The sequence below is a fragment of the Pelophylax lessonae genome (assembly GCF_965119305.1).
Source record: "Pelophylax lessonae genome assembly, chromosome: 3".
Lineage (NCBI taxonomy): Eukaryota > Metazoa > Chordata > Amphibia > Anura > Ranidae > Pelophylax > Pelophylax lessonae.
The window spans coordinates 103,908,947-103,932,319 of record NC_138770.1 but is presented as its reverse complement, the minus strand read 5'-3'; the positions used below and the strand labels follow the sequence as shown (position 1 = coordinate 103,932,319).

The 23,373-nt window shown below is 41.8% G+C and overlaps 1 protein-coding gene across 1 annotated transcript in view; it reads right to left on the bottom strand.

Moving 5' to 3' along the window:
- LOC309551875 (G-protein coupled receptor family C group 6 member A-like) overlaps positions 1–23,373 on the bottom strand; it is a 69,659-nt gene that overhangs the window by 8,893 nt on the left and 37,393 nt on the right. Inside the window, exons 3-5 of the mRNA XM_082252589.1 lie at positions 22,144–22,995; positions 15,776–15,988; positions 1,718–1,835 (exon numbers count right to left, since the gene is read on the bottom strand). Coding sequence (XP_082108715.1) covers positions 1,718–1,835; positions 15,776–15,988; positions 22,144–22,995 — 1,183 coding nt within the window. The remainder of the gene's footprint in view (positions 1–1,717; positions 1,836–15,775; positions 15,989–22,143; positions 22,996–23,373) is intronic.

Below are 23,373 nucleotides of genomic sequence, written 5' to 3'. Positions count from 1 at the left end.
CTCCTTCCTTTTTGTAAAGTGCTGCAGAAACTGTTGGTGCTATATATAAATCCTGAATAATATTAGAAGTTGCATGCAGGCTCAAAGCTTCATAAATAAAATAACTTTTCAACCAACAGATGCCACTACAGCCTGTGGGTGGCAAAGTGTCTCTGCTTACAACTGCAATTGTCAGATACAATTACAGTATCAAGACATTTAGAAAACAATAATATGTTTTTTACATTTGTGTGCATTTCCTGCTTCAAAATAAATAGAGCATGCTGTTATTAATACCAAATAAAAGCCTTAAGTATTCATAATAATAACTACGAAATGCAAACTTGTCATACATACATTTTTATCTAGTGGTTATAACTCAGGGGTGGGGAACCTTTTTTCTGCCAAGGGCCATTTGGGTATTTATAAAATCATTCGGGGGCCGTACAAAATTATCAAATTAAAAATATGCCTGTTATATTTGGTCAAACATTTAATTAACTCGCCCCTAATGTGATGGCTGCAACTGCTTCTCTTTGGTGAGTTGTGTGATGTTAGCTGGTATTGATGATGTTGCTACTCGCAACTGGTTTTCCAGGTTTGCGTTGGTTAGTCTGGAGAGCAGTTGACTCTTTGTGGTGGAAAGTTTTGAAAAGAACTGCTGGCGGGTACTGCTGGTGGGTATAGCTGGCTGGTACTGCTGGTGGGTACAGCTGGCTGGTACTGCTGTGAGTACTGCTGGCTCTGGCTGGTACTGCTGGCTCTGGCTGGTACTGCTGTGTGTGCTGCTGGCTCTAGCTGGTACTGCTGGCTCTGGCTGGTACTGCTGTGAGTACTGCTGGCTCTATCTGGTACTGCTGGCTCTGGCTGGTACAGCTGTGTGTGCTGCTGGCTCTAGCTGGTACTGCTGGCTCTGGCTGGTACTGCTGTGAGTACTGCTGGCTCTAGCTGGTACTGCTGGCTCTGGCTGGTACTGCTGTGAGTACTGATGGCTCTAGCTGGTACTGCTGGCTCTGGCTGGTACTGCTGTGAGTACTGCTGGCTCTAGCTGGTACTGCTGGCTCTGGCTGATACTGCTGTGAGTACTGCTGGTTCTGGCTGGTACTGCTGGCTCTGGCTGGTACAGCTGTGTGTGCTTCTGGCTCTGGCTGGTACTGCTGGCTCTGGCTGGTACAGCTGTGTTTGCTGCTGGCTCTGGCTTGTACATCTGTGTGTGTTGCTGGTGGGAAATGCTGGCTAGCAGCGTCACCGTACTGGAGGAAGAGGCGATGTTTCCTGTATTGGTCACAGGCGGAGTGCATTTGATATCACTCCGCCTGTGGCTCACTCAGACTGTCAGAACAGAGCCGAAACTATACAGGAAGCATCGGCTCCATTCTGACAGATCAGCTAAGAGACATAAAATCAGCTGCATGGGGGGCCAGACCAAATGTCTTCGAGGACCGCATACGGCCCCCCAGCCGTAGGTTCCCCACCCCTGTTATAACTGATGCTGCAAAACCGGAACTGTGCTTTAAGGCTTACCTGTCCTCTGATTACAAAATGTCAAAAGGAATAGAAATGCATTTTTAAACCTTTTTTGTACTGAACATAATACATTTCTTTAACTCATACCAGCATGGTAGTCTGTGCAGAAGGTAGTAGCAGCACTTCATACCTTGAGAAATGTATCAACTATCTGCCCACAGGATGGGAAATATGTAAGTTCAGTAAACCAGTGAGATTCCAGTATACCTACCAGGCATGGGGGAGTAGGTGTTTTCAGCACATGCAATACATTCATAGCAGCAGCTGATAAATGAATGCTTCTTGAAATACCCAGGCTTGCATGTTGCTGTACAGTTAGAAAAAGGGGCCTGCAGGATAAAATTTCCATCATTAAAAATCAAACAATTATAAAACCTGCAGTGAAATTGCAGAAGGTTTTAAAAAAATATACAATACCAGTTTGGCTTACTGTGACATTAATGAGAAAACTTGGCAGAGTAATGAAGTGTTTTTGCCAATGGCCTGAGGCAGAAACTATAGAAGCGAATGGTGTCTTTAACTGGAATTATTTAACTGATCAGATTGCAACACCAGGGAGCTCACCTCCCACTGCCAGGCAGGGTGTAAAAATAAAAATTAATTTCCTCATTTATACACATTGGGCCAGAAAAATAAAGTTATCATTTTGGGTGCTGACACACTCAGGAACTCAGCAAAAACACTCAAAAGTCTATTTTGGTTGGACTGACCTTTTAAAGGCTACCAAAACATAAATTTTACGTTTGTGCATAGTAGTAGGTAAAGGTTACACCTTGTTTCACGTTTTTACTGTCTCATGTGTGATTTTCCTTCACTTGCAGTCTTGGTAACAGTGCCACCCTAAAACATTTGTATGCACAGGGTGAACCTTTCATAGGCGAGCCACCCGCTCCATTGTTTTCCTCTTTAAATACATGGCATCATAATTTAGGGATGCAAAAAATAATTAATTTTAAGTAACAATACAAAACTTAAACCAGTTTTAGGCTAGATTTGATCCTATGTGTTCTGGCAGTGCTATTTTTTCTTAATGAAATCCCAACCTGCACGACAGCACACTACAACACATGGTAACACACTACCATGTGTTGTGGTGTGCTGTGTTGAAAAAGATAGTACATGCACATGTGTTTTGGTGCTTTTGGCAGCTAACGCAGAGCAAAGAATTGCTTGAATGCCAAGCCAAGTTTCTTTTTACTATTTAGGGGAAGGTGCCAATCAAGTGAGCTGTCTCCAGAGTGGCCACAGCACCCAGGAGTATTTAATATACAGCACAGTGTACAGTTTGGGGTAGTGGGGAATATATAATGCAAAATACAATGTATAAAGAGGGCAATTCAAGAATATATAACATGCAGCACAATGTACAGAGTAGGGTAATCAAAAGTATATACCATACGGCATAACATACAGAGTGGGGCAGTCAGGAATTTAGCGTTCACATAAAAGTGTTTGCTCAGTGGGTGCTCAGGAGCATAGAACATACTGTACAATGTTTAGAGCTAAGTATTCTGGAGTATATAACATGCAACAAATCATAAAGCTTGGTGTGTTCAGTAGCATATAATGTACCAGATTGGGGTGACCTTAAGTACTGGATGTAATATACAGTTCAACATAGAGTTTGGGTGTTATAAAGTATGGGGTTTCTTTTTTACAAATTATACAGTATGGTAACAGGTGGCATGTGTATTTTCTTTAGAGCAAGCAAGCTAATATTATGTATGCAATATGCACATGAAACACATCACATGCACAAAGAGTTATTAGTACCCCAAAATAAAAACCAGACTCTCATCAAGGAGGACCTTTCGGATTTGTTACAGATTTTATGAGGGAATGCTGTGCAAAGAAAAAAAAATTGCATGGGCCCTGCCATCCAAGTACATACCAGACCATTAATCTGAGCATACAGCCTGCCAAGCCAGGTAGGGGACAGTTTCCTCATCTCACTTCATGTCCCCCCAGCTTCATTCCCCTCCACTCTCTGCATGCTCCCCCCACCTTCAATCCACTCACCTCTCTCCGTGCACATCCCACCTTCAGTCCTCATACCTCTCTCCATTGGATCAAATGGCCAATTTAATAATAACCTCCTATAATATAGAGGCTTGAATCTTGCAATTAAACGGCATAAAGTTATGAGAGAACTAAAGAAAATTGCAAGTTCTATTGTGTTTTTACAAGAGATCTACTTTACCCATATAACCACAGTAACATTTTTCTCACCTCAGTATCCACAATGGCTTTATAGTCTATCAGACATTCATAGAGCTAAAGGGGTGGCCATTGGGTTTAACAGAAATGTATCATTTTGTCTCACCATAATGTTAGCAGATGACTGTGGCCGTTTTTTGGTTTTGAAAGGATATGTTGATAACGTACAATGTACTTTGATTAACGTTTATGGACCAAATTATGACCAGCCTGCATTTCTGTTACAAATACTATCCAAAATATCTGAGTATGCAGAGGGCATGATTATTTTAGCAGGAGATTTTAATATGACATTAGATCCTTTAATGGATAAATCCCAGTCTCAATCTCATATCTCCTTTAAACGAATTTCAATGATAAAGAAAAAATTAAATTAATTACAGTTGATGGATACATGGCGTTTACTCCATCCTAAAAGAAGGGATTATTCTTATTATTCTAAGGTACATGACGCATATTCCCGTTTGGATCATATATATACTGACCATTTCAGCCTCCCATCTCTCCGTTCAGCCTCTATAGGTGTCGCCTCCATCTCTGACCACGCTTTGGTGTCTGCTGGTTTGGCCCTGCCCTCTCTTTCTCCGCACTCCAATAATTGGAAACTTAATGAGTATCTTCTTGCTAATCCTATGGATATTAACATACTATCTGAAAGGATGCGGGAATATTTTCAAGACAATAGTTCTGCAAAAGTTTCACCATCCTTACTATGGGAGGCCCATAAAGCCACTATGAGGGGCAGAGTGATGGAGCTTGGGGCGCGGAGAAAGAAAGAGCAGGGACAACTACTCAAAGACACATTGAGACAAGTGGCAGAATTGGAGAAAGTGCATAAAATATCTATGCATAGGCTCTAGCGAAGAAAAGAGAGGAACTTAAGGAGATTTTAGATTTGGAAGTAAAAAGGAAGTCCTTGTCAGTGAGTCTGTGGTAGTGAGCCCTTATAGATCCCCAGCTCAGGATTCCCCAGGGTGAAGAGTCTAAGCCCCAGCCTACTTCTTCACCAGGGCCCCTGATGGTGGGGATGGACTTGCAGCAGACTGGAACCAGGTCGCGGCCCCCAGGTAGGCCCAGCTGAGGATGTGGAGACCGCTGGCGTGTGCAGAGTAAACAGGAGAATATAAGGATATCCAAGAGACAAGCCGAGGTCAGGACAGGCAGCAGACGAACATAGACGGAGAAACGAAGCCGGGTCGGTACACCGGAAATCAGATATAATAGCCAAGGGATACACGGATGGGAGCTCAGAGAACAGTGATTTTGCTCAAGCAAGGAGCAGAGCACTGAGCATGTGAATATATAGGGAAGCACACAGGGAGGTGACCCAGGAAGTAATAGACAGGAAAAGGATATAACCCACAGAGGAGCAAACACCACATGTGAAGATAGCAGCAAGGAGGTAAGAGATACAAACAAACTACAGGCTAACTTGTGACAGTACCCCCCCTTTTACGGGGCCTCCCCACTCGTTTGGATACAAGAGCCTCCCCCTGGAGAATTTGGAATCCAAGAGTTGCTTGATTTCATACTGACCTGAAGTACTGGCTGTTGGAGAAGGATGACGAATAGGACGAGAAAACCTATTAATAATGTATGGTCTAAGGAGAGAAACATAGAAAACCTTGGGGATTTTTAGATGTGATGGGAGACGGAGCTTAAAAGCGACAGGGTTAACCTGCCAAAGGATTGTAAAGGGACCAATAAAACGGGGAGCAAATTTCATAGAGGGTACTCGGAGACGGATATTCTTGGTAGAGAGCCAAACCTTATCACCAGGGAGAATTTTGGGGCCCACACGGCGATGACGATCTGCCGCTACTTTTTACCTGGAAGCTGCCAGATGTAAATTCTTGGAAACATCTGCCCAGATACAATTGAGAGACCGTTGCATCTCTGCGGCCGCCGGCACCTCAGTAGAGATCGGAACAGGAAATGGTACTGAAGGATGGTGGCCAAATACCGTGAAAAAGGGATACTCACCAGTGCTGGCATTCGTGTGGTTATTGAGGGCAAATTCTGCCCAGGGTAAAAGGTCTACCCAATCATCCTGATGGGCAGAAATGAAGGCGCAAAGATACCGTTCCACATTCTGGTTAACCCTTTCCATTTGACCATTTGACTGTGGATGAAAAGCTGAGGAGAAGTCCAACTTGATTCCAAATGATGTGGCCAGGGCTCTCCAGAAGCGGGCCGTAAACTGAACTCCTCTATCTGAGACAATGTGTGAGGGCATACCATGGAGACGAAAGATTTCCCTAATGAAGATGGAAGCCAAAGTGACAGAAGAGGGTAGGCCTGGAAGTGGAGTTAAGTGACACATTTTAGAAAACCTGTCCACCACCACCCAGATAACGGTGGAGCCCGCTGAGGGGGGTAGTTCCGATATAAAATCCATAGAGATCCATGGTACATCTGGAACAGGTAGAGGTAAAAGGAGACCTGCTGAAGCTGATGTAGAGGACTTAGACTGCACACAAATGGAGCAAGCCTGGACATATTCCTCAACATCCTTCCGGAGTGATGGCCACCAGTAGTAACGCTGCAGGAAGGCACAGGTGCGTTGCACACCAGGATGTCCAGAGAGTTTAGAGTCATGTGCCCATTTGAGAAGCTTGGGGCGAAGGGAGGGCACCACAAAGGTCTTTCTGGGAGGGATACATGGAGACTGAAGGTGAGTGGAGGCAAGGAAGCAATTGGCAGGAATAATAGGTTCAGGTTCGATATGACACTCGGAGTCAGCCACGTCAAATGATCTGGACAAGGCATCAGCATGAGCATTCTTGGAGCTGGGCCGGAAAGGTTATGTCAAAATTAAACCTGGCAAAGAAGAGAGCCCATCGTGCTTGCCTGGGATTCAAACGTCGGACGGACTGCAGATACTGGAGGTTCTTATGATCGGTATAGATCAGAATACGATGAGGAGACCCCTCGAGTAGATGTCGCCATTCTTGCAGTACCAGCTTGATAGCCAGAAGCTCCCGATCCTCGATAGTGTAATTTTTTTCCGCATCAGAAAACTTCTTAGAGAAGAATGCACAGGGGCGGAGCCTACTGTCATGCATTTGGAGAAGGACGGCCCCCACTCCCAAGGATGAAGCATCTACTTCCAAGAAGAAAGGCTGAAGAATGTCAGGACGTTTGAGAATAGATGCAGTTAGGAAGGCCGTTTTGAGCTTGTGGAAAGCCTCGACAGCTTCAGGAGGCCAGGTTCTGGCATTGGTGCCCTTCCTGGTCAGAGAGGTAATGGGTGCCACCAGAGAGGAGTAATCAGGAATGAACTGGCGATAGAAATTGGTGAACCCCAAGGACCGTTGCGTAGCTTTTAGACCAGAAGGCTGAGGCCAGTTGGAGATGGCCTGAAGTTTGGCAGAATCCATAAGCAAGCTTTTATCTGTGAATATGTAGCCTAGGAAAGGAACTTGGTTTTGCTCGAAGAGACACTTCTCCAACTTCGCATACAAGCGGTGGTCCCGAAGACGTTGAAGAACCATACAAATATGCTGGCGATGAGTGTTCAAATCTGGAGAAAAGATGAGTATGTCATCCAGATACACAATGACACAAACGTATAGGAGATCAGAAAAAATGTCATTAACTAAGTTCTGGAAGACAGCTGGGGCGTTACACAAGCCAAAAGGCATTACGAGATATTCATAGTGCCCGTCTCTGGTATTAAAAGCGGTTTTCCACTCATCTCCCTCTCGAATCCTAATCAAATTGTAGGCTCCACGGAGGTCTAACTTGGTGAAGATACGAGCATCTTGTAACCTGTCAAAAAGTTTGGAAATCAAGGGTAATGGGTACCGGTTCTTAATGGTGAAAGCATTGAGACCTCTATAATCAATGCAGGGTCAGAGTGTACCATCCTTTTTCTCCACGAAGAAGAAACCAGCAGCAGCAGGAGAATTGGATTTACGTATAAATCCTTTCTCCAGATTTTCCTGGACGTACTTAGACATGGCTTGGGTCTCAGGGATGGAGAGAGGGTAGACTCGACCTCGGGGTGGTGAAGTCTCCCTTTGGAGGTCAATCGCACAGTCGTAGGGACAATGAGGAGGCAAACTGTCAGCAGCTTTTTTGCAAAAGACAACTTGGAAGGCCAGATAATGCCGAGGGAGTATTGGAGAGGTAGTGACCTCAGCCAGCGGTACATGGAGAGGTGGAGATACCTTAGGGAGACAGGTCTGATGGTATTGGGACCCCCAAGATAACACTTGGCCAGAGTTCCAATCCAGATAGGGTGAGTGTTTCTTCAACCATGGAAGTCCAAATTCTTGGACTAGAAGACTTGGGAAGTATCAGAAAGGAGACTTCCTCCCGATGAAGGACACCGACATGCATGGTGATGGAGGTTGTTCTAAAGCGTAGGGGTCCGAAGGCCAAGGTCGAGCCATCTACTGCTGATACAGATAGGAGCATAGCCAGGGGAACTAGAGGAATGCCCAGTTCAGTGGCCAAGGACTGCTCAATGAAATTCCCAGCTGCTCCAGAGTCCACATATGCCGAAACTTGGTACGAATTTAGGGCCCAATGAATAGAGACAGGTATAACAAATCGAGGGTAAGTGGCAGAGTTCAAATTCTAGTCTAGATCGCCTCCCTCTAAGCGACCTAGACCCGAGAGTTTCCCGGAAGGACAGGATTTTATCATATGACCACCAACTCCGCAGTAAAGACACAGGCCGAGTCTCAGGCGACGTGACCTCTCTTGTGGAGTGAGGCATGTCTGGCCTAATTGCATGGGTTCTTCAGAAGCCAATACTGAGGGAGAGATGGGTTGTTTAAGAATGTTCTGGACAACAGGAGTGAAGTGACCCACCGTGGGGTGACGTGACGCAGTCCTTTCCAGATCTCGCTCCTGGAAGGGAACATCGATTTGGATGCTAAGGGCAATCAATCCAAGGTGGTGGGTATAGTTCTGCCAGCTAGTTCATCCTTAATACGATCCGCAAGACCTTGCCAAAAGGTTGCAGTAAGAGCCTCATTGTTCCATGCCAGTTCCGAGGCCAAGGTGCGAAAATGAACTGCATATTGACCAACAGTCATGTTACCTTGACGAAGACGAAGCAGAGCTCCAGAAGCAGATGAGGCCCTGCCAGGCACATCAAAGGTGTTACGGAAGGCTTGTAGGAAGGCAGAGGGACTGGAAACGGTAGGATCTTGACACTCCCACAGCGGCGAGGCCCAAGCCAAAGCTGGTCCCAACAGGAGTGAAATCATGTACGCCACCTTGGAACGATCAGTAGGAAAGTAATGGCCCGCTAGCTCAAAGTGGATTGAGCACTGATTTATGAAGCCCCGACAAGCTTTGGGGTCCCCAGAGAAGTGAGGTGGCGTAGGCAGCTGGAGTTTTGCATGACTGACCTCTGCTGGAGGGACTGCGGAAGCAGAAGCGACAGGGGCAGACACAGGAGCTGGAACGGAGGGAGAGGGAGTAGGCACAATCTGCAGCTTATCCAGACGGGAGGAAATTGCTTGCAGACACTGCATAATCTGTTCTTGATAAGCCTGCTGAACATCAACTCTCTGCGCCAAACTCTGAAGTTGATCCAGAAGTGGCTGCGGTGTCTCCGAGGAGCTCATGGCTTGAGCAAACTGTCAGCGAGTCTGTGGTAGTGAGCCCTTATAGATCCCCAGCTCAGAATTCCCCAGGGCACGCAGTCTAAGCCCCAGCCTACTTCATCCCCAGGGCCCCTGATGGTGAGGATGGACTTGCAGCAGACTGGAACCAGGTCGCGGCCCCCAGGTAGGCCCAGCTGAGGATGTGGAGACCATTGGCATGTGCAGAGTAAACAGGAGACTATAAGGATATCCAAGAGACAAGCGGAGGTCAGGATAGGCAGCAGACGAACATAGACGGAGAAACTAAGCCGGGTCGGTACACAGGAAATCAGATACAATAGCCAAGGGATATATGGATGGGAGCTCAGAGAACAGTGATGTTGCTCAAGCAAGGAGCAGAGCACTGAGCATGTGTATATATAGGGAAGCACACAGGGAGGTGACCCAGGAAGTAATAGACAGGAAAAGGATATAACCCACAGTGGAGCAGGCGACGCCCATAGGAGAACAGAGCAGCCAAACACCACATGTGAAGATAGCAGCAAGGAGGTAAGAGATACAAACAAACTACAGGCTAACTTGTGACAGTCCTATTCAATAACCTAAAAAATATATGAGTGGGGTAATACCGGGAAAACAATTAGCTAGATCATTAAAAGATAAAAAATCAGCAGGTTTCATCGCAAAAATTAAATTCCCTTTGGGAGAATTAGTCCATTCTTCACCCCATATAGCTAATGCCTTTAAGGAATTTTATGCAGCTCTTTATAACATTAAAGATAATTCATTATGCAACAACCCTAAAAATAAACCTAAAATAATCCAGAACTTCCTTGAACAAGCTAAACTCCCAAGATAAAACCTAGAAAATCCGCGCTTAGGATAGATAAAACAGAACTAGGGAGGTATGTATATAATGGAAAAATTGGCTGAAGCCCACTTCAAAATATAGCCCTGGAAGGGGCTATATGGTAGGTATAAAAAGAAAAAAGGAAGTGATTGGCGCTGCCAATATATGGAAGGAATGGTAGGTGTGTGTATATTAATAGAAAAAGTGTTGGTTGATAAAATTCTTATAAAATCTTATAAAGATGCCCTCTAAAATATATATATAAAACTTAATAAAACCAGCACGTCTGTACTAAATAACCCCTTAATTAATATCAGCACAGGATGAATAAATAGTGATCTCTAATATCTTATACGGTAACACTAAAAGATAAATAAATAGAACAATAACCACAGGTAGTCAGCATATGACACTAAATAAATATGTGACTTGTGCCAATCAAAAAGTCCCTATGGATAAAATTAGTAAGGCAATATAAAGTGCAATAAATATTATAGTATAATAAGTGCCTAAAGGTGCACGGTAAGTAAATTAAAGCAATGTGAAGTGCAGTAGACTATATATTAAAAAATGAAATACAATAGTTGCCGTGAAGTGCAAGGTAAGTAAATAACAGATAAAAAATCAACTAAAAATTTATCGCATATGGTGAATAGAAGTGCATATGGTGAAAAAGTGCTGGGTGCTCATAGTTTGGTAACTTGCTCTATTCAAATTAAATAAAGCCCAATAAAGTGAAAATATAAATATTGATGGAAATATCCAATCAAGAACGGTTAAGTTGGTTAAGGTGAAAATTAATTAAAAGATCATTAATAAGTATCTTAAACACAAGTGATAGAACACATGAAAAAAATCCTTAAGTAGGTGAAAAAATCAATGGATATATAGTTCATACATAAAAACGTATATAAATGAATGTGCAAAAAATGTGCAACTCAAGTGCAAAAAGAGTCCCCAGAAAGGTTTTAATTAGGAAAGTCCACATTTAGAGATATTAGAGATCACTATTTATTCATCCTGTGCTGATATTAATTAAGGGGTTATTTATTACAGACGTGCTGGTTTTATTAAGTTTTATATATATATATATTTTAGAGGGCATCTTTATAAGATTTTATAAGAATTTTATCAACCAACACTTTTTCTATAAATATACACACACCTACCATTCCTTCCATATATTGGCAGCGCCAATCACTTCCTTTTTTCTTTTTATAATCTCCCAAGATTGCCTGGGACAGAATTGGAGGAGTTGGAGGCAGACTTCACCATTGACGAATTTAAACACGCATTGGCATCTGTCCCTTTGGGAAAGGCACCAGGCCCAGATGGGTTTACTGTTGCATATTACAGGACATTTCGTGAAATCTTGCTTCCTAATCTGACTAACTATGCCAACTCAATTGGAGGCCCTAGAAGTATTCAATCAGAGACTTTAGGTGCTAATATTACAGTTATTCCTAAGCCAGGTAAGGACCCTACATGCTGTGGAAGTTACCGTCCAATTTCATTATTAAATGTTGGTGTTAAATTATACGCAAAAGTCCTAGCTACCAGACTGATGGACTTACTTCCTAAATAGGTCTCATTGGATCAAACGGGATTCGTCCCCGGTAGAGAAGCCAGAGATAATTCCCTGCGAGCTATATCCATTATGCATTATGTTCGCAGGATGTCCCAGCCCACCCTATTTTTGTCAACAGACGCTGAAAAAGTGTTCGATAGGATGGACTGGGACTATCTTATGATGACATTGCGACATTTTGGAATAGGGCACAAAATGTATGATCGGATCTCGGCCCTGTATTCATGCCCTACAGCTAGGGTAAGAGTCAATGGCCTCTTGAGTGATTCTTTTCCCTTGTTCAATGGGACAAGACAAGGCTGTCCATTATCACCTCTATTATTTGCAATTGCTTTGGTACCTTTGCTGTCCATGGTTAGGAATGACTGTAATATTAAAGGAGTAATGATGGGTACAGTAGTTCATAAATATGCTGCATACGCATATTGTTTTTTATTCAGAGCCCACGTATATCGCTTCCGAATCTTTTAGAATCCTTTTGAATTTTTCAAAATCTCTCTAACTTTAAAATAAACTTAACAAAATCAGAAATATTAAATATTAATATTCCAATAAAAGAAGCAGATCTTTTGAAACCTTTATTTCCATTGACATGGCAGCCCCATAAACTTAAATATTTGGGAATTTATTTAACATCTCGTCTATCATCTTTGTTCCAATCCAATTATATTCTGTTACTAAATGAAATCAAAGCCAATCTCAATAAATGGTCATCGCTTGCCCATTCCTGGGTAGGAAGAATTGATATAATAAAAATGAATATTCTGCCACAAATTTTGTTTTTATTCCAAATGATACCGTTAGGAGTTCCAATTGGTTTCTTTCCAAAGATAGAAACATTAATCTCTCGATATGTTTGGGGAAGGAAACATCCAAGAATTTCTAAAATGCTCTTGTCCCGATTTCCTCATAATGGAGGTCTTGCTTATCCTGATATAGAAACTTATTACCATGCTATCGTTTTGAATCAGATTAAGGATTGGAAATATGCAGAAAACACAAAATTGTGGGTTCAAGTGGAGTCAAAGATGGGAAAGGTGGACTTAGCAGTTATTCCTTGGCTTCCGAGAGCTTCTAGAGGTATCTCATCTGGTGTTTCACTACTAACTACTTCTACATTAGCTATATGGGATATGCTACATAAAATATTTAATTGGCCATACAATTTCCCATTGATGCCTCTACTTAAACATAATTTTTTCCCCCCAGGTATGATTGATCAGGCATTTAACCGATGGTCCTTGGAGGGACCTTTGTTACTTCATCAGGTACTCGTGGCAGGTTCTCTCAAACCTCTTACGGAGATTTTGAGAAACCAACCAATTAAGTATTTAGACAAATGGAGACACAATCAGCTTGCTGGGTTTATACGAGCCTTACCCCAACCCTTAAGAGATATGGAAGATTTAAATCCATTTGAGGTAATACTTCAAAATAAATTACCCCTTTCCATGGGATATCTAAATTTTATAAAGCCTTGATAGGCATTCGCTCACCTTCATACCCAGATTATCTTGATAGATGGCAAGTAGACTTACAACATCCACTGACGGATATGCAGAAAGATAAAATTTTGCTTCTAGCATGCACAACTTCAATTTTATCAAAAATGACAGAAACAAATTATAATTTTCTAGCTAGATGGTATTATACGTCAGTCAAATTGCAAAAAATGTTTCCCTCCAGGTCATCGTTGTGCAGGAGGGAATGTGGGAAATCTGCTTCTCATGCCCCCATTTGGTGGGACTGTCCGAAAATTTGTCAATTTTGGTTACAAGTGGCCGAATATATAGAAAAAATAACTAATTGTACAATACAGATGGACCCTTGGACAATACTTTTTCTACCAGGGATTCACCTTACGTTTATAGGAGATAAATTGTTCCACATCTTTTAAATGCAGCAAAGACCTTAATCCCAGCTATGTGGGGTGAAACAGAAACCCCTTCACTGATCAATGGATGAAGAGAGTAGATGACTTATGTTTGTTGGAGGAACTCTTGTATATATCTAGAAGAAATTTGGATAGACGTAAAGCGATATGGAACAGATGGTATTAATTTAAAACTACTTTAACCTATAGGGCAATTGTGATTACATAGGAATTACGGATTAATGTTGCAGATGCTGGTAAAATTTGAATCCAGTACTTTTATGAGTATAACCTATCTTTTGTGGACTGAGGGGTTCTTAAGAACTAATGAATCTTATTCGAGTTTGGAAATATGGGCTGTATTGGACCCATCACCTATGGCCAGCACTTTATTTTTATTTATAAAAACTTTTTTTTTCTCTTCATTATATAAAAATGTATTAAATAAAAAAAATACCTCTCTCCATGCTCACCCCAACTTCAGGCCCCACACCTTTTTCCTTGCTCAACCTACCTTCAGGCCCCACACCTCTCTCCATGCTCACCCCCACCTTCAGACCCCACACCTCTCTCCATGCTCATCCAATCTTCGTGCTCTCCATGCTAATAGTCGCCTTTAGTCTCTATGATTATGTCATTTTTTTACATGTTTGTTGCCATTTTTGTACCTATGAATACATTTTAAAAAATGTGATTTAATAAACGTCATCTTTTATCTTACCTATTCTTATTCTTTCTACTCACCATACTCACTTAATCAGCTCTGTCCATTTAAATTCCCCTGGTACACCCTTCCTTTGCTATTTTCTCAGTCTCTATGTTCACCCTACCCTCAGCCCGCTCACCTCTCTCTATGCTCATTACACTTTCAGTCTCCTCACTTCTCCCCATGCTCACCCCATCTTCAGTCTGCTCAACCCTCTCCATGCTCACTCATGTTTGGATTGGATGGCACTCAGTAGATCTTGGCTCTATTGAGACAGCAGGAGGAAGCAGCACATTGTATAATCATAAAAGCCAGCTATCTCAATGATACCCAGCCCCCATGTTGAACAGTGTGTGGGATGTGCTGTGATTTCACACTGTAAGACAGATGGGCTAAAGTCGGCCATAGGTGGAGTGATTTTCTTTTCGTGTGGTTGCAGGAAAGAAAATTGCTTGATTCCCCCATCAACACAGTCAATGTTGATGGGGGAATCCCTCCTGTAGAGCTATTGTGTTTTCCCAGGCAGGGAGGTTGGGGGGTGGGAGGAGCCGTACGCGCTGGGAGAACACAGTGATCGCATGTAAAATTTGACAGGCTTGTTTGTACCCAAGTTGTTCGATTGCTCAACTCGGGTACAGATAGCTTGCCCATACATGGGCTGAATCTTGACTGGTTCAGCAGCAAGATTCAAAACGTCTATGGCCATCTTAAGTTCTGGAATGTTTCACAGAGACTGGAGGACCCACTAGAGTAATTGGCTTGGGTCAGCTGCCCCTTTTGCGTAGAATTACAAGGTGACCATAGTCATAGGGCAAGTCATGTGTTATCTCTCTGATAATGCAAGCAATAAAAGCAAACTGATTTATTATCATTGGGAGGGGTTCGTTTTTTATTGTTTGCTTTGTCTTCTTGTGCCTGTGACACCTGAATTCTTTCCTGTACTGGTGACACCGAGATTGAAAAAAATCCCCCCAGTGAAGACATCAACAGCAATAAAAATTTGAAAGAGATTCTGATTTCCATCCCTTCTTTCATAAATGAAAATACAAGTTTTTGGTTGGAGTTTAGCTTCAGAATAAAGTTTAGGCCCAACTAAGAGAACTGTGATGACATCTCCTTAAGGGGCAGGTCCACAATGCCCTAAACCCACTTGATGTAATCATTCATTAGAGTTAAAGGTGCTGGGGTTTCATTCAAACTAGAAAACTGAGGATGTTTAGTGTTTGAAAGGAAACAAGCAGGGCAGCACTGGAAAAGAGGTGGGTATTGCAGCCAGAGATGCTTTTCTTTTATTTGTCACCTTCAGGGGAATTTTAAATATTTTTTTAAAATTTGCCCAAAGCTGAGTTCTACCTTGAATCTTTTATCTCTTCATTGAGCAAAATCAATGTATAGTACAACACTACTGACCTAGGATTACATGAAAAATATATGTATTATTTGTCATTTGTTTTTAGCTTGTGTTACATACCGAGCTGTTGACATTGTTCCAGACAAGAAGACTTTGGTTTATGCTTAGATTTTGATTGACTGTGTCGTACTTCCCGACAATCATCATGTTAACAGATTCATTAGTGAGTTGCCAGTTAAACAAATTATAGCTGCGCAACACTTCCCCAAATGAATTAAAGTGGAATAATTCACCATTGTAGGTAAAGTTGTTTTTCTTAAATTCTGCGAGGAGCTGTAAAAAAAAAGAAAAAAAAAAAAAAAACACAATTACAAACCTTTTTTTCAATAACATTGACAATTATTGTCTACTACATTAGGTACACCTGATTTTTACTACAAATAGGAATGGGAGAATCGGCCTGTGTTTGATTTACCAAGGGTTTAGTAAATCCTGTTTGAAATTCAGTGAACCTAAACTTATTGGCAAACCTGTCATTAAAGTAAAACTAATGGCTAAATATATTTTTCCATTTTGGATAGAGTAGGGGAGGGTTATAACTCCTGTCAGTTTATTTTGCAATCTGTGTTGGGGAGATTTCCTTCTGTACCTAGGTGTACCTAGGGTCTCCAGGGCCCTTGGCGAGGAACTGTATCGGCGCCCCCCCCCCCCCCCCCCAGGGAGAGAGAGTTTGAGAGAGACGGGGGTTTTACAGAGAGAGGGGGTTACAGAGAGAGAGAGAGAGAGGGGGATGAGAGAGAAGGCGGGTGACAGAGGGAGAGGACGGGTGACAGAGAGAGCGAGAGAGAGGGCAGGTGACAGGGAGAGAGAGGGCAGGTGACAGGGAGAGAGAGAGAGAGAAGGCAGGTGACATGGAGAGAGAGAAAGAGAGAGAGAGAGGGCAGGTGACCGGGAGAGAGAGAGTGAGAGGGCAGGTGACAGGGAGAGAGAGAAAGAGAGAGAGAGAGAGGGCAGGTGACAGGGAGAGAGAGAGAGGGCAGGTGACAGGGAGAGAGAGAGGGCAGATGACAGGGAGAGAGAGGGCAGGTTACAGGGAGAGAGAGAGAGAGGGCAAGTGACAGGGAGAGAGAGAGAGGGCAGGTGACAGGGAGAGAGAGAGAGAGAGGGCAGGTGACAGGGAGAGAGAGGGGCAGGGGACAGGGAGAGAGAGGGGCAGGGGACAGGGAGAGAGAGAGGGCAGGTGACAGGGAGAGAGAGAGAGAGAGGGCAGGTGACAGGGAGAGAGAGAGAGAGGGCAGGTGACAGGGAGAGAGAGAGAGAAAAAGGCAGGTGAGGTGACAGGGAGTGAGGGGGGGGGGTGACATTGTGTGCAGTGCACCGGATGGAGTCCTCCCAGACACACAATGGGCAGAGGACCTCCTCCCCGGAGATCACACATACCGGTCCGCAGTGGCACACTCTCCATTCTACCTCACCGCATCCTGGCCCGGCTCCCTGCAGACACACAATCTCTCAACCAACCCCCTCCCCCCCTGAACCTGTCACCGGGCGCAATCCCCCTCACCTCCAATCAGCACAGCAGCCAAGGGCAGCACTTGGCCGCGAGCAGCTGGGTGGGCGGGGCCAGCCACCTTAGAATAGAAACACAGAGCAGGGGGCGGGGCTGGATCACAGCTGGAAATATGATGGCCGGAAGGCGAGGTAAAGAAAAGGAGGGGGGCGTCGGCTGCCGGGGGCGCAGGCTACACGGAGGAGCGGTGATTTACTGCTACACTGCCAATGTTTTTGCGCTCCCCCCTTTCATCCTGCGCCCCTGGTGGGCGCCGTTCTCGCCAACCCCACGGTACGCCCCTGCCCATAGCCACAACAGAAAGTAAGAGGAAATTCCATGAAAGTAAAGGAATTCCTTGTTGTTAACAGGGGTCACCAGAATCGGCTCCCCATTGAAAGATTTCCCCCCTGTTTCTGTTCTGGTGACAATCCAACATTTAGGATTTTCTTTTACTTTTAGTCTCAGTGATAATTGTAAAAAGGAGATACAGAGAGTGTGACTCTCGCTAATTAGGCCACAGACAGCAATAGAAACCTAATGTGTTCTAATCCTTCTCTACTCTACTCAAACCTAAAAAAGTTTTGTCTTTAACATTTTGATGTCAAATTTCAATTTAGTTTTAGTCATAGTCTTTTGACTAAAATGCCATTTTAGTTTTAGTCCTATTTTAGTAATTTGCTATGTTTTTAGTTTTAGTCGTATTTAGGATTTTAATCAACTAAAAGCTCCAGTACATTTTAGTCAACTAAAATCTCCCACATTTTTGTCAACTAAAATCTCCCACATTTTTGTCAACTAAAAGCTCCAGGAAATTTTAGTTGACTAAAATCATTTTAGTTGACTAAAACCCAATGGGTTTAGTTAAATTGGAATGCACCAATTATGCATTTCTCTAGAATTTTCAAATTCATTATATATTACAGGAGTAAAAAATCTAATAACAGGTTATTATTTATGGTATTAAGGTTTGAGCATGCACTACAGACACATATTTAACATTGATATATAAGTTATACTGTATAATCACAATGGCTAAATCTGTGTCTGTAATGCAAGCTTAAGCTGTAATATCATAAATAATAACATGTTATAAAAAAATTTACTCCAGGAGTATATAAGGAGTTTGGAAATTCTAGAGAAATGCTTAAATAATGCATTACAGTTTAACAAAACCCATTAGATTTTAGTCAACTAAAATTATTTTAGTCAACTGAAATGTACTAATTTAGATTTTGTTTTAATCATAATCTTTTGAATAAAATGCCATTTTAGTTTTAGTTATATTTTAGTCATTTGAATTGTTTTCGTTTAGTTTTAGTCATATTATAGTCGATTAAAATAGTGTTAATTTAGTTGATGGAAATATTTTAGTCAACAAAAATATTTGTATGCCATCTTAGTTTTAGTCATAATTTAGTCATCTGAATTGTTTTAGTTTGTTGTATTATAGTCGATAAAAATAGTGTTAATTTAGATGATGGAAATATTTTAGTCAACAAAATTAACACTGGCCTTTAGTTATACTTTAAATTCTGGTATTTTTAAGGATAATAAGCAAAGTATTGTAAAAAATGTATGAGCAGTTAGGCATTGTCATGGGGGACATTTAAAACTACAAATATGTTATTTAAATACCAGCAGATGGATTTTTCATGTGGATTCAAAGACAGCAATGGAATTACAAAATCTTTTAAATAACATGCTTGATGGATGTCTTAAAGCTGTATGTGGTGGTAAAGAACAGAACTACGATACTGCAGAGAAGACAGAAGTGTAAAATTGGCCAGCAGCAGGATAAATGATCAGAGATAATAGGCCTAACTGTTGTGTGCCTAACTTTTATTTGTTATATAGGGATGGAGGGTTGCAGTGAATGTGAGTGATATTATGAGATGGTTTAAGCACACGCTGATCTTGCAGTTTTTATTTCTTTGAAACAATGCACGGGTGCAATCAAAGGCAATTCCACAAACAGATGGTAAGTAATAAGCTAATGCTTTACTTGAAATATCTCAAACCTAAAAAATATCCTATCAACATAAAATAAAAATCAAAAATTTCCAAAAGAAATAAAAAAAACCCAAAGTACCACACGTAAAACCAATGCCTGCTTGATTTAAAGATGCTTAAGGTAATTGTAGCTATATTGTAGCACTTGATACAACACAGTTGAGTTCTGTCATTGATGTTTTTTTTTTTTTTTTTTTTTTGGACTTAGTTACATTTTTAGGACAGGCTCTTGGCCCTCTTCTTCTAAGGTCCAAGCATCATTGAAAATATTAAAGGGGAGTTTCACCCAAAAGTGGAACTTCCGCTCATTTGCTTCCTCCCCCCCCCTCCGATGCCACATTTGGCACCTTTCAGGGGGAGGGGGGAGCGGGTACCTGTTTTTGACAGGTACCCTTCCCCACTTACGGGAGATAGCACCGCAGCGCTGACCCTCGGAAGTTTGGCACCCTGCTCCTCCTCCCGCCGCCGAGCCAATCCGAATGTGCAGTGCGCTCCGCGCATGGGCATTAGGCAAGGCTTCACTGCCAGGTTCCAGCTGCGGTGCCAACATCGCTGGACTCTAGGACAGGTAAGTGTCCTAATATGAAATGTCAACAGCTACAGTATGTGTAGCTGCTGACTTTTAATTTTTGAAGGGGGAGAAGGGAGGCTGGAACACCTCTTTAAGAGAACAAATCTGCAAGACAACTTTCTCTGAGGTATAAAGAGTCAAAAGTGATAAAATTAAAAGTGTTGGTCAGATAAGTACTACTAAAGATAAGGGTTTTGAAATGGGCCGGGTCACAGAGGTGAGAATGGTAATTAATGTTTGATAGTGATTTAGAATACTGAGGTCCTTATTCAGTCACTTATCTGTGTGTCAAAGCAAATAAACTTATGGAGTTCAAAGGTTTTCCTTTCCTGAGTAATGTGTTGTAATTCATTGAATGCAATAAATGAAAACAAGATTGTTACATTGGTGAGAAAGGACAGAATTTGCAGAAAATAATAAATATTCACAGACACACCATAAAGAATATAAGCCCATTCTATGGAAGACATGAATGTTTGGATCTTAAAGGGGATATTTAAAAATTCTCATTAAAGGAAAACGTTTGAACTATGTATGATACTTACTGTATATGTGACACACCAGGTCATGGACCGAAGGTGGGTCTCAGTTTTCGCAATCATTATCAAAACAGTTTTAGGAACTTTTGTACCTCTCTGCCTTTCTCCCCCTCCTTCTCATTCCATAGCTCCATCTTTATCTGACCAACTCTCCTATTATTCCTTTGACTGTTTGTGTCTTTCCTGTCCTTTCTCTGAGATTGTTGTCTTGCAGATTTATCTTCTTGCTGAAACTTTTGTATATCAATACTGCTTGGACCTTAGAAGAAGGTAGCCCAGAAGCTTGTCCTTAAAATGTAACTGATAATCTGGCTATACATTAAATCTACTAGTAACAAGTGAATTCTGCTCTTTTAGCACCCTCCCTCCCCCAAACTTAAAAAAGAGTTTATAAACAGAAAAATATGTTTTTTTGCAGCCTTGCTGCTAAAAAAAAAAAAAAAAGGAATTTTACCAAAAATAAGACCTCATCAACATAAAATAATATGCATTATACCACAAAACTAAATAAATGCCAAAATACCACCCAGTGAAACAAAAACTATATATATATATATATATATATATATATATATATATATATATATTATATATACATATTACCAGTATTGGGACACCTGCCATTATACACACATGAAATTGAATGGCATCCCAGTCTTAGCTCGTAGGGTTCAATAGTGAGTTGGACTACCCTTTGCAGCTATAACAGCTTCAACTCTTCTGGGAAGGCTGTCCACAAGGTTTAGGAGTGTGTTTCTGGGAATGTTTGACCATTCTTCCAGAAGCACATTAGTGAGGTCAGGCACTGATGTTGGACAAGAAGGGCTGCCTTGCAGTCTGTGCTCTAATTCATCCCAAAGGTGTTCTGTTGGGTTGAGGTCAGGCCTGTCAAGTTCCTCCACCCCAAACTCGCTCATCCATGTCTTTATGGACCTTGTTTGTGCACTGGTCCAAATCATTTGATGGAGGGGGGGTTATAGTGTGGGGTTGGGTGGAGGAGGTGATACAGTATAATGCCTCCTCACCACCTGCCAAATACTCTCTGAAGAGTGATTTGAACACAGATAACTCTTCAGAGTGTAGCACACATGTGAACAAGGCCTTATAGTGACACTAGGACTGGTGTGGGGGTGACTGGAGACACTGACTGGCGGCACTGGTCTGGTAAAATTGTACCACTGTGGCGGTGATCAATGGCTAATCGCACTGGCATACAGTATCATCAGAGCAGCCACCCATTGTACATGATCACTGCCACAGTAGTACAATGTCACAAGAGTGACACTGCACTTGCTCTGGTGACAGTTTCTATAAAAAACTGTATACAACTTATATATAACTATATACTGTATACAACTTTTCTTTCTTTTTTTTTTTTTTTGCTTACTACAGTCACAATGACACTATGGTGACATTGTACTGTTCTGCTTTCTGATAATCAGAAACTCTGGCAGAACTGATGACACTGTAAGCCAGTGCATGCATCCAAGCCAACGCCTGTTGTGGCAGATAAATGGCAAATTAATCCATTGATTAATTAATCTTGTTACGTCAGAGTTTGGCCAGCAAGTGAATAAGTGCCCAGATGGAATTATCTTTTTATTAGGTCAGGCCTAAAAATAAATAACTTATTTATCAGAAAAGTTACATTACAGGAGTGGAATCCCAGTGGAATTGCAGTTGGATCCAGACTGCTTACTAATTGGTGACTGATGAATAAAGGGCACAGACACAATGCAATCCCAGCCCTGCTTCTTTCGAAGACCAACAGACTTGAACTTCTGTGTTTAGTCCATGTCCTTTTTGATTTACTAACCTTGCGCGGTGAGACTTGGAGATCCTTGTCACAAGTTCCATTTTTGCACACTGCATTTTTCAGTGCTTGAGCAATGGCTGTAACAGTCAGGGCTGTAGAATATGCTACTTCTATATACTGTACCAAATAATCATCGTTTTGTCGAGAGACATCGTCCACAATGCAGGCTAATGGGGATTTGTGCATCGCTGAAGCAGGAACAGGACAATTGTCAGAAGTTGAGTTCAAACATTTTATATATTCTCTATAGTCTTCTGAGCATCCAAATCTCCACATTTTATATTCATCAAGAATTTCATTTGTGGCTATGTCATTAGAGGGAGTAAGGTTTTTAAGATAATCTTCTATTCCATGAAGTAACCGACTTGCAAACGTGAATCCAAATATTGTGCCCACCTTTGCTATATCTTTTATCCTAGCTACAAAGTTGGAGTTGATCCAACTGTCACTTGCAATCCAAGTTCTGGATATATTCTCATGGATGGCCATTCTAAATAGCTCAGCCATGATTGAATCCGGTGCAAAGGTGATTACTACCTTGGCTGTACTAGTTTTGAGATCATTAATAACATTATTTAAGCTACTCTGCAGGGATTGATGTTTTGCATAGGATGGTACAGTCTTCACAAAGGCTGTACATATTCCATTGTCCACAAAGAGGGAGCTCAATAAATCAAGATTGGAGCGTCCATATTCATCATCACTGGCAATGATTCCTATCCAGTTCCACTCAAATGCTTTGATCAGATCCATGATTGCTTTGGTTTGGTAATAGTCTCTAGGAATGGTACGAAGAAAAGATGGAAATCTCATTTCATCACTTAGAATATCAGCAGATGATGCTCTGCTTATCTGTAATGACAAAAGGAAATAATGCACTTTATTTTATTCCACATTAAACAACATTAAACATGAAACAGCATAGGAAAGATGTCATTTTTAGGCTTGAAGATAAAAGTGAAATAACACTTTTTATTTTATATAATGAAGACTGTTATATCCAAATGCAAAAGGATAAAACTGCAGTGAATTTGCTGCTATAGTATAATAGAGTAAATTTTACATACATATTCTTTCACACACTCCTACCAGGTAACCACTGAATTAATCCTAATTACAAAGACTTTCGTTTGTGCACTCAATCAGGCTGACTGGGCACTGGGTCTAAAATACTGTCCAAGTTATACAAAGTCCAAATTACTTTCATCCAGCATACAGCCACATTCAGTA